Source organism: Bos indicus, chromosome 25 (assembly GCF_029378745.1).
Source record: "Bos indicus isolate NIAB-ARS_2022 breed Sahiwal x Tharparkar chromosome 25, NIAB-ARS_B.indTharparkar_mat_pri_1.0, whole genome shotgun sequence".
NCBI classification, from domain to species: Eukaryota; Metazoa; Chordata; class Mammalia; order Artiodactyla; family Bovidae; genus Bos; species Bos indicus.
In genome coordinates, this window is record NC_091784.1 from 42474746 (window position 1) to 42485838 (window position 11093).

General features: G+C 55.2%; 1 protein-coding gene and 1 long non-coding RNA gene across 4 annotated transcripts; one reads left to right on the forward strand and one right to left on the reverse strand.

Annotated features, from left to right (window-relative positions):
• Positions 1 to 2062: 2062 nt before the first annotated feature.
• LOC139179628 (uncharacterized) lies at positions 2063 to 8790 on the reverse strand. Its single transcript, XR_011563951.1, has 4 exons — positions 8306 to 8790; positions 5483 to 5540; positions 4384 to 4457; positions 2063 to 2559 (listed from the first exon to the last, which is right to left on the reverse strand). It is a non-coding gene; the product is annotated as an uncharacterized lncRNA (long non-coding RNA).
• A 119-nt stretch (positions 8791 to 8909) lies between these two features.
• On the forward strand, positions 8910 to 10641 carry PSMG3 (proteasome assembly chaperone 3). 3 transcript variants are annotated; one of them, XM_019988284.2, is made up of 3 exons: positions 8910 to 8927; positions 9471 to 9719; positions 10179 to 10641. In XM_019988284.2, the coding sequence occupies exons 2-3, from the start codon at positions 9504 to 9506 to the stop codon at positions 10329 to 10331; spliced, it is 369 nt and encodes a 122-aa protein (XP_019843843.1). In that variant the 5' UTR covers positions 8910 to 8927; positions 9471 to 9503; the 3' UTR covers positions 10332 to 10641. The 3 variants fall into 3 exon arrangements, with proteins under 3 accessions (XP_019843843.1, XP_019843842.1, XP_019843841.1); XM_019988283.2 differs by having other exon boundaries at positions 8920 to 9051; XM_019988282.2 differs by lacking the exon at positions 8910 to 8927 and having other exon boundaries at positions 9091 to 9719.
• The last annotated feature ends 452 nt before the right edge of the window (positions 10642 to 11093 follow it).

Genomic DNA, 11093 nt, shown 5'->3' on the forward strand with positions numbered 1-11093 from the left:
AGGCGGTGGGCATCTGGGGGCCCTCAGACCAGCTCCCTGCAGAGGATATCCGCTGACTGCGTGAGCAAGCAAACATTTCACCGCCGGGTGGATGGAGACGGACACGTGGAGAGAGTGTAGGGATAAACGTATGAATGGATGGATGTACAGATGCACACGCGGATTCGAGGGCTGAATGGCCTCCCACCGCAGGGACGGCGCACGCGGCGCTTATCCGTTTGCCTGTCCATGGACACTTGGTCGCTTCTGCCTCCTGGCTACAGGGGTCAATTCCGTGGTGAACACGTGTGTGCATGTTGACATCTTGCTTCAAGGCCCTGCTTTCAGTTCTTCTGGGCAGACCCACCTTGATCACATCATGATTCCGTGTTTTGAGGAACCGCCACATGGCTTTACCCAGCGACCGCACCATTTACAGCCCCCCAAACAGCGCCCAGCTCCCCCACACCCCGGCCAACGCTTGTTCTCGCCACATCTGTGTATACACGAGCCATCCCAACAGGTGTGACGGGCCCCTGTTTAAAGGTAGTCACTGCCTTGGGTGGGGGTGGGAGCTTCCTACTGTTTCTGTCTGCTCTTCGCTTGAATCATTTCCTTGCCCTTCTTTAATTTACAAAGCTTGGGATTCACTCACGACACACAGTTCTGAGTGTAGACGAGTGCTCAGGCACCATCACACTCAGGACACGGCAGATCTGTCCTCCCCCAGCGTCCCCTTTTCATTCACACTTGCCCCTCACCCCCACCCTGCAACCACTGATCCGTACAGAATCCCGCCTTTTCCAGAACATCGCCTGAGCTGATCCGCAGAGCACACTGCCTTCCCTGTTTGGCTTCCTTCCTGGCTCTCTTCTTGAGACCCATCCCACCATCAGAAGCCCCGATGACTCCTTCCTTCCTATCAGAGAGCAGTGCTCCATCTGCAGATGCACACAGCTTGTCGTCTGTGCGCCTGCTGGAGACAACTGGGTCGTATTCAGCTTTTGGTCAGTGAGAACGCCTGTGTGCAGGCGTTGGTACGGGCATGACATCCGTGTCTCCCAGGCAAACAGCAACGCGTAGGGAGTCGTGTGGCAGGCGCGTGTTCACCTCCGCGAGGAGCAGCCACGCTGCTTTTCAAGGTGCCCACCCTGCCCAGCATCCCCAGCAGTGGTGCAGGGGTGCCCCAGCTGCTCCACGTTCCCCCCAGCACTTGGTGTGGGGGGTCCCTGCAGAGTTCAGCTGTGTGTCTTGCTGGAGACGCTCTAGTAGCCACATCTCTTGCAGTCATCGGCCCACACTGACTCACAGAACCGCAGATGCTGGGTTTGGAAAAGCCTTCAAACTCTTCTGAGTCCAGTCCCCTCAGCGCAGACACCCTAGCACAACCGTTACCCCAGTGACCGCCCGGCCTCAGCACCTCCGGAGGGAGCGTGCTCACCACCTCCTGTGCAAGGCCCGGCGTCCCCGGTGGCCAGACGGTCCCTGTGTTGTGCCCAGTCTGCCTTCCCAGACCCTCTGTGGGGTACAGGCCCCAGCCCAGTGCGCAGATGCAGAACGGCCTTCAGGAAGGTGAGCCCGCCTCTGACCTCCCCAGACAGCTCCACGCCCTCCCTGCTCGGACGAGACCGACGCCGGGTTCCCCCCACCCCGCCCGGCCCTGTCCCCATCACAGGCCCGGAGCTCAGAGGATGGATCAGAGGCACCTGGAGGCCACCCAGCCTGTTTTCCCATTTTACAGATGAGGAAATGGAGGCCCAGAGCACAGAAGGGCATGGTCCGTGGTCATCAGAAGTTAGTGCCAGGGCCCAGGGACAGGGCTCCATCCTACCCCTCCCCACGCCCACCCACTACCCTGGACCCCTGTCTCACACCAACTAGAATACAATCCAACCTGGCCAAGCTTTATCAAAGCCGTGTGCTGGCTTTCTGTCCTCTCCCTGTAAGAGAGGACAGGACGACCGATAACCAGCCTGGCAGGCTCTGTCGTTCAGCTCGACACGGGGCGATAAGACGGCTTCTCATCAGGGGAAATAACTTCTTAAAATATTGAAAGAAAGGCTTTTGGAAATTGCACTTGGATTAGGGTTTCATTTATTAAAGAACTAAACAAATAGTGTAAGATATGAGTACGAGGAAGTTTTCAATCTCTCTAATGAGGGCAGGAAGCTTTGCTCCAGGAACAAAAATACTGAAGCCTGAGTTCAGCAGAAAACAAGGCAACCAGCTAAACTCTTAATTCTGTGCCCTGCTGAAATTAGGTGCAAAAACAGGATTTTCTTTGTGTTTACCATATGACATTAAATGAAAATACTCCTGCTGACATAAAGCTCCACAGCCGGGGGCACCGCCAGGCCACGCGCGGGCACCTGGCCGGAGATGGCACCGCGCGGGCACCTGGCCGGAGAGATGGCACCGGCCTCCACAAGCAGGTGCTGCTTCCACTCCAGGCCTGGGGAAGAGGATTTATGCCCTTTCCGGTGAAACACTCCCCAGACCCTTATAAACTGGGCTCGGTGTCGATGGTGTTTGTTTCCCTCAAGAAAAGTCAGAATTTCAGGGAGTCCCAGGGTTTTGTTCCTGCAATAAAATACATGTGATTTTCAATGGGTTGCCTTTAATCTTTATATCCTTCCCCCTCCCTCAACTTAGATAAACCTAGTTCGTAAAAAAGTCACGGTGCACCACCTTTTCCCAGATAACTGGGTTCAGTGAAAGGCCGCTTCTGGGGCCCAGAGCCTCCTGGCTGGGGACCATGCTGCTGCTCATTCAAGGCTCTTTGCAACCGCCGAGCGGGGGCGCCCCACACCACACAGGTGACTGCCGGGCATGCGGCCACGCCTTGAGACTAGGCTGCACCCTGCCGAGGGCAAAGAGCAGCGGCAGGCTGGGGGTGACAAGCGGGGTCCGCAAGCACGAAGGTGCCCCATCCTTGACCGCAGGGCTGCTGAGTGGACTGAGGTCTGCGGACACCCTGAGGCTGGCCGTGGTTGCCACGCTGGCCCTCTCGGCCCCGCAGCTCTTGCGCCTGCTTCTGAACGCACGTCCTGCTTCAGCAAGACGCGGCGTCCGCGTCATCACAGCCTTTCTCCAGAGAGAGGGCCATGGCAGCAGTACCTCCCCGCCCCGACGGTCCCCAGGATGCTGCTCTGATACCAGACTCGGCATCGAGGGGAATCAGGGACCGAGCCTCTCCCGGTCTTTCTGCTGCTTGCAAAAGCTTGGCGCACGGAGCGGTTGGTGTCACGGATCACGAGAGGGCCTGTGCGTAGGGCACTGCCAGTGGAACTCAATGACCCATGAGCGGAAGGAGACTGTAAGCGCCTCGTATGGGCCAGGCCCTAAAGGAGGCCCTTCTGCAAGTGGGATGTCATTTAATCCTCCCAAGTGTTGAACGAGCAAGAATGGGTTCCTCCAAGAGGGAAAAGCACTGACCCAGGCCACAGCACAGATGAGTCTCAAAGGCTGAGGGAGGAAGCCAGACATGACAGGCCACAGAACTCAGCCCATCTGAAGGAAATGCCCAGGACAGGCTGAACCACAGAAGCAGAAAGTAAACGAGTGGTTTCCACTGCTGCTGCTGCTGCTAAATCACTTCAGTCATGTCCGACTCTGTGCGACCCCATAGACGGCAGCCCACCAGGCTCCCCCGTCCCTGGGATTCTCCAGGCAAGAGCACTGGAGTGGGTTGCCATTTCCTTCTCCAATGCATGAAAGTGAAAAGTGAAAGGGAAGTCGCTCAGTCATGTCCAACTCTTAGCGACCCCATGGACTGCAGCCTTCCAGGGTCCTCCATCCATGGCATTTTCCAGGCAAGAGTACTGGAGTGGGGTGCCATTGCCTTCTCCTGGGAAGTCCTAAATATTCTGCCATTCCCACTTACAACGTCTTGTTTGACATATAGTATTTAGGAGCACTGTTTAAACTCCTAGATACACGGGTTAATGCTTTTGCGTTAACTTTTTGTTTTTTTGACCGAGCCACACAGCTTGCAGGATCTTAGTTCCCCGACCAGGGACTGAACCCACGGCAGTGAAAGCTCCGAGTCCTAATCACCAGACAGCCAGCGAACTCCTGACATTAAAGCCCTGCGCCCCGGCTGCGTCTAGGCCTGCATTACAAATGTAATCTCCAATGGCTGCGACCCGGACTGGCCGAGAGAGGTGAGAGCGAGCACCCTTTATACAAACAAAGCGGGACTTCCCTGGCGGTCCAGTGGTTAGGACTCAGTGTTCTCACTGCTGCGGCCCCAGGTTCAACTGCTCGTCAGGGAAGTGAGATCCTGAAAGCCAGGAGGTGCAGTCAAATGAATAAGTAAAGGGGTTCCACTAACTGCTGCGTCTCATAAAAATTTAGAGGGATGTTGCCTCTACAAGACCGAGGCAAACCCTGGCAATGCCTTACCTGTTCCAAGACTGCGATACCTGGAAGTCTTGCTGGTCCAGGTTTCAGCTGCCTGAGTGCCTGCAGTCAGGAGGCTGCAGAGGAAGAGACATTGTCATAACACAAGAAGTTTCATGAATGAATTGACTATTTGCATAGTTGGACTCCGCTCAGGCGTCCCTCACTGTGTAGCTCCAGAATCTACTTCTCTCCGCCTCTTTCTCTGTCTCTCTCTCTCTCTCTCACACACACCCCCAACACTGAACGCCCTGGGAATCATGTTGTGAGGCTGTGGAAGTGCAGTGCAGATCAAGTCAGGTTGTAAATCTTGCAAAAGATGCAAAATTTCAGAAAGTCCATAAATGAAATGCTGAGGGATGTTCAGACCTGGCCCAAAGCCATTGGCAAGTGTGGGAGGGCCTGACTGTGCAACCGAGGACCAGGAAACTGACAAAGCTGGTGTCAGGCTGGGGCTCCCACTGTGAGTGACGTGAACAGCAAGGGGCTAGGAGAGGCTCCTGGGGAAATGGATGCTGAGCGTATATATCTCAGCACAACTGACCCTTTTTATGACAGAGCTGGGGAAATCATACACGATGTGAAGGAGAACGTGGAGAGCAAGCATACAATTTGTTGGGAAAATTATGACTTGCCAACACTCCACCTGATTAATTCTTCGCTGGTTCTACAACTCATCATTGCATTAAGAACCTAAATTTCCTTGAATACGAGACAAATTCAAGATACTCCCCCTCCTTTTTTTTTTTTTTCAAGAGAAATTCTCAAACTCTTTTGCCCCACCATTGACATCATTACTATGTCATTCCCATTTTTAGTGAATTCATTTAAGGGATCTTTCTTTCCAGTTCAAGTCTCATCTTGCACTCAAGTAGTCAAGGGCAGGCTCGATATTATAACTGTGTAAATTCTGCTCACACACCCACTCAGGCCACCAGAAGTCCCTTGCCTGGACGGCCATCACCTCAGTCTGGGACAGCATCTCACCTCATATGTCCTTCCTACTCAGGCTTTACCAAAGATCTAAACCAAAGAATGCCATCATAAAAACATTACCCAGTTTAGGGACTTCCCTGGCAGTCCAACAAAAATAAGAGCTCACCTTCCAACACAGGGGCTGTGGCTTCTATCCCTGGTCAGGAAGCGAAGATCCCACAAGCCTCAAAGCAAAAACCCAAGACATAAAACAGAAGTAATATTACAACAAATTCAACAGAGACTTAAACAATGGTCATCAAAAAGAATCTTTAAAAAGCTATCTACTTTGTTCTTCAGCATCTCGTTAATAAAAGCGATAAGCTTATTCCAGACTTGGGGGTTTGTTTTGTTTGGGTGGGTTTTTTCGGGGGGGTCAGATTTCTCGTACCTATTTGCCTTCAGAGAAAGAATGCATGAGTTGGTAAATAAAAGTAAACGAACCTTTTACAGGTTTCACACGGCAATACATTGGCAATTGGCTTTTGAGGCACGTGAGGATGGCTGGGTGTTTAAATTTAGAGCCAACAAAAACCTAGACCTGCCTGAGGAACTGTATGCTTCTTCTTTCGAATATTCGGAGAAGGCAACAGCACCCCACTCCAGTACTCTTGCCTGGAAAATCCCATGGATGGAGGAGCCTGGAAGGCTGCCATCCATGGGGTTGCTAAGAGTCAGACACGACTGAGTGCTTCACTTTCACTTTCTCCTAATCTTTCCCTTGGTGAACTGGCTGCAAAAAAGCTCAAAATACAAGGTTTCTCTTGACTTTTATGTCTGTCTTGATCATTTTTTGCAGACAAGCCTTTTTCTTTCATGCCACCAGAAATCACTGTGCAAGGAGCATGCTTCATTTGACATAACTTGGATTGTGCACGGAGTTATCAAACCCTGAGAAAAAGCAGTAAGGATAGGAGGGTGCCACCCAGGGCTTCCCAGGTGGCTCAGGGGTAGTCTGCCTGCTAAGGCAGAAGGCACAATTTCAATCCCTGGGTCGGGAAGACCCCCTGGAGGAGGAAATGACAACTCACCCCGGTATTCTTGCCTGGGAAATCCCATGGACAGAGGAGTCTAGTGGGCTACAGTCCATGGGGTCGCAGAGCTGGACATGACAACAGGGCTTCCTAAGGGGTTAAGTGATGTGGACAGGCCTGGCCGGGGGCAGTCCGCCGTGACAGGCCGTCAGGAAGACGGACAGGTTCCTCAGGGGTGTTCATCTCTCCAGGGAGAGGCTCAAGACTCTGATTACTGCAGGGTCAGCACAAGACCCTCCTCTGCCAACATCACTTCAGCTCAGAGAGAGAGATGTGTGCAGGGCGTGTGGGGGGCTCTCAGACCCCTGGGGGGACTAGAAGTTATCCTGCTTCAGGACAGCACTGCCCCTGCTCTTCCCCTTTACCTGGGCGAGCGCATCATGAGACCAGTAATCAAGGGTAAAATTCGGAAGGCCAGATTCCGCCCCTCTCAGCTGTGTGGCCTTGGGCGAGTCCGGTGAGCCTGAACCTACCATCTATATGACAGGGATGGTAACGTGTCTACTCAGTGGGGTTGAGATTAAACACGTTACTGCAGGAAAGCACTGAGCACAACTCCTGGCGCACACTAAGTGCCAGATAAATGCCAGCTGTCATCATGCCCTCGGCCGTGGACGGCTGGCCCAGAGGGGCTCGTGAGGGCAGAGGCGCCTGGCACACCACGAGGGGCTCAAAGGCCCTAGTCAGGGAGTTCCCGAGAGGTCCAGTGGTTAAGACTCCGCACTTCCAATGCAGCAGATGCGGGTTCAATCCCTGGTCGGGGAACTAAGGTCCCACATGCCACGTGGTGCAACCAAAAGCGGTCTCTACAACCTCAGTGACTCTCAAATATATGCATTTTGCTGTGTGGGCCTTCGTCGCCACCAGGACTTCTCTCTAGCTGCAGCGAGTGGCGGATACTCTCTAGCCGCAGTGCATGGGCTTCTTATGGTGGTGGCTTCTCTCCCTGTGGGTTTCGGAGCACAGGCTAAGAAGCTGTGCACAGGTGGAGCTGCCCCTCTGGATGTCGACTCTTTCCGGACCACGAATTGGACCTGTCTCCTGCCCTGACAGGCAGATTCTTTACCACTGAGCCCCCAGGGAAGCCCCCAAAAGATTTTTTTTTTTTTTAAAGGCTTTTGTTACTGCCAGGCAGAGCATACTGACATTCTCTCCTAGACCAGACTACTCCCTGAACTGTTTTTTAAAAAATTCTCTGCCACAGTTTATTTAATCTTGGCTGCGCTGGGTCTTCACTGCAGAGCTTGGGCTTAGCGGCAGCATGTGGTATCTCGTTCCCTGACCAGGAATGGAGCCCTGTGCTGGGAGCACAGTCTTATCCACTGGCCCACCAGGGAAGTCCCTCTGAACTCTTTCCCAACTAGGCACTCACTTTTGGACTTCTGTGGTATCTCTGCATTTTCCAGTCTTAGCAAGAACTGCCCCCCGACCCCATCCTGCTTGTCTGGTAACCACCAATGTCTAACCAGCTCCTCATTCCCCACCGTCCCCCAGGTGGTCTGAGGCCACGTTGGCCTGCCTCCAGCAGGAATTCTGCTGGGTTTTCCTGCCTAGAAACCCCTCACCCCCCTTTCCTCTTAGTAATTTCCCACCCACTGACCCTATCCTGAACCTTGGCTGTAAATCCCCACTGGTTCCTGCTGCTCTAAGTGAAAAATGTCACCTGCTCTATCAGTAAGCACATGTTGCAGCCTACAAGCCGTCACATCACAGCTGCCCGACGGTGCACCCTGAGGGGACTCGGGTGAGAAAGCACGGGACGCTGGCCCCGGGAAGCTGAGGTGCACATCAAAGGAACGTAAGAAAGCGCTGAATTCCTGGAGATGCCTGGTTTTCCTGGATTAAGCAATCTTCTGACTTTCGGACTACCTGGTCTTTGTTGCAAACACCCTTATATACCCTGGCTCCGCCCTCACCTCTTCGGGGCAGTCCCTCAGCTATCCGAGATGCTGCGTCCTGGGCTTAAGTCCTCAGTTTTGTCCAAGGAATAAAACCTAACTCCCGACTTTTAGGTCGTGTGTTTTTTTTCAGTCAACAGGCATTTGGGTGAACCCAGAGGGCCCCACACTGAGGTCTCTTGCGCGCTACGTCAAGGGTCCTGACGGGGATGTTTTCGGCGCTTAAAGTGACGTCCAGCCCTGCTTTTCTCTCAGCTCCCCGTGCTTCCTTCAAGGTCCAGGAACCCAGGGCCAAGGGGCCAGAAACCCTGTTTCTGAGGTTCCTCAACCACAGAGCTGCAGAGTCTCCCTCAGGAGGGCGCGGGGACGCCCTTCTGGAGAAGTCAGACTCCCCTCGCCTGAGGGCCAGGTGCCGAGAGGCCCAGGGGTTGGTGCTGCAGCCCCTTTTCGCAAACATGGCGCCCAGCCCTCGCTGCCCGGGCGCGCGGAACCCCACAGCACAGAGCCCCGAGGCCGCAGCGGGAGCCGGAAGTCCCGCAGGCTGCACTTCCGGGGGAGGGGAGGGCTCGGCGCTCGCAGGGCGGGGCCTGTCGGGGGCGGGCCCGCGGAGCCTGCGTGCGTCACTTCCGGGCGCGGCGCGGTGAGCGCGGGCGGCATGGCGGGTGGCAGGGTAGTGGGCGTCCGGTGGGGCTGGAGCCGGGCGGAGAGGCTGGGCGCCCCCAGGGGCTCCGCCTGGCCCCCGCCGCCCTCGTCCCCGCGCTGTGGTAGGGGTGCTGCTGCTTCTGTGGGACCGACGGTTTCCCCAAACGCAGGAAACGATTAGTGGGCGGACCGGAGGGGCGGCGGAGGCGCGGCCCGCTGCTCTGCCGGGTTTCCGAACCTGCGGCGCCTACTCCCCCTGCGAGGGCGGGCCGCCGGGACTCAGGGAGGGCCCTCGGGGTGGGGCGGGGCCCTCGCGCGGGGAAGAAGAGTCCTCGTCTGCCTCCATCGGGAGCAGCATTCTTTGACATCTAGCCTGGGTACCTCTGTGTCTGAGTGAATCCAGAAAGTTCCGGGCGAATAAAGCTTGTGTGGGCGAACAGACAGGCTTTTGAATGGGCATTTCTCTTTTAATGCCAAATAGTGTTTATTCTGGAGCTCCCAGGCTATCTGCCATCGATTGATTTACTTTTTTTTTCTTAAGATAAATGTAAGGTGCCATCGAGCAGACTCCGCAATGGAAGGTAAACCCTTGCTGACGTCCAAGCAGAAGACTGCGGTGGTGTGCGGAGTCCCCACCCAGGTGGTCTGCACGGCCTTCAGCAGCCACATCCTGGTGGTGGTGACCCAGCTGGGGAAGATGGGTACCCTGGTCTCCCTGGAGCCCAGCAGTGTGACTAGTGACGTCGGCAAGCCTGTGCTGACCACCAAAGTCCTCCTCGGGAAGGATGAGGTAATGTAGCTGGGAAGGGCTCCCAGTGCCCGTACTTTGTCAGGATGTGGAGCATCTGGTAGGCAAGCGCACCCCTGTCCCCCCACCACCACAGCCCAGGGCAGCACTGCGCGGGCCCCGAAGATAATTGGAGGGCATCCACCTGCTGCATGCAGCCCATCAGCGCTTTATCAGACACCCGCAGAGGCATTGGCTTTGTAATGCAAGCCTGTGCCACAGTTTGACCCCATCATAGTACCTCATGGTAGTGAGAGCCGTTCTGCCCCGTTCGGGAAAGATCATCTGTGAGGTCTGACAGGCTTTCCCTCTGTGGACTCTCATGGCCCTTCCAGAGTAGAGAGAACCAGGAGAGAGAGGGGCCGGGAAGCTGGCCTGGGCTCCTGAGGGGCACTGTGTGAAGCCGTTAAGAAGAAAAAGGTTTCCTTCAGTTACAGTGGTCTTCCCCCCTTCCCTCTTCAGCCTCTCGTCCATGTCTTCGCAAAGAACCTGGTGGCATTTGTGTCTCAAGAAGCTGGGAACAGAGCCGTTCTTCTTGCCCTGGCCACGAAGGACAAGAGCATGGAGGCGGTGAAGGCCCTGCAGGAGGTGATCCAGGCGTGCCAGGTGTGGTGACCCTGGCGTGGCCACCCCTGCCATCCAGGAGGGCCATGCGGCAACTCAGACACCTTCGCAAGGATCTGAAGGTGCTCCTTTGGTTAGAAGCAGGAGCTCTCTGGCTGGAAGAAACAGATGCCTCGGGCTGGCCTTGGTTTGGAGGCTGACGGCCCCTGTGGAGGGACAGGAAGCGCGTCCTGAGAAGGTTGCGAGTCCTCCTCCCCAGGTCCAGAGCCTCACGTGTGTGAGAAGTGACGGATGAGCCATGGCCCTCAATTGTTGGGGGAAGTTTTTTTTATTGTTAAAAATAAATGCATATCCCCAAATACCTTACCATTCTTCTTAACAACGCTGAGAAATGTCAGGCACACGACATACGTTCATTGCAGTGAACAGCTGGGGGAAGGAAAATCTATTTGGCAAAAGCTCGATCTGAGGTTCACATGGTAAGACGGCTCCAGGAGCTGACTCTACCCCCTCCCTCATCCTGCTCCTCTTCCCGTGGCTTTTCTGATCCTTCCGTTGCCCAGACGCCGCTCGCGGCCTCGCGATGGGCTGGCACCCTAGCTTCCAGAGCCACGTGCTTAAATGCAGAGGGTAGAGGTGCATCCCCCCACCGACGCAGGTGCTCGTGGGAACGGCCGGGGTGCAGAAGCTCAAACTGGGACGTTAGGGGCTGTCGGGGACTGGTGATGGCGAGACCACGCTTCTGGTCTAAGCTGAGAAGGACTCGAGTGGGGTTGCTGAGCATGGGACAGAAGACAGCCTTGTTCAAAGGCT

Excerpts from the sequence above, each read along its gene's own strand:
- PSMG3 (XM_019988284.2), top strand. The coding sequence starts at position 9,504 with ATGGAAGGTAAACCCTTGCTGACGTCCAAGCAGAAGACTGCGGTGGTG. Across the intron at positions 9,720-10,178 it reads TCCTCCTCGGGAAGGATGAG|CCTCTCGTCCATGTCTTCGC; the intron begins GTAATGTAGCTG and ends TTCCCTCTTCAG.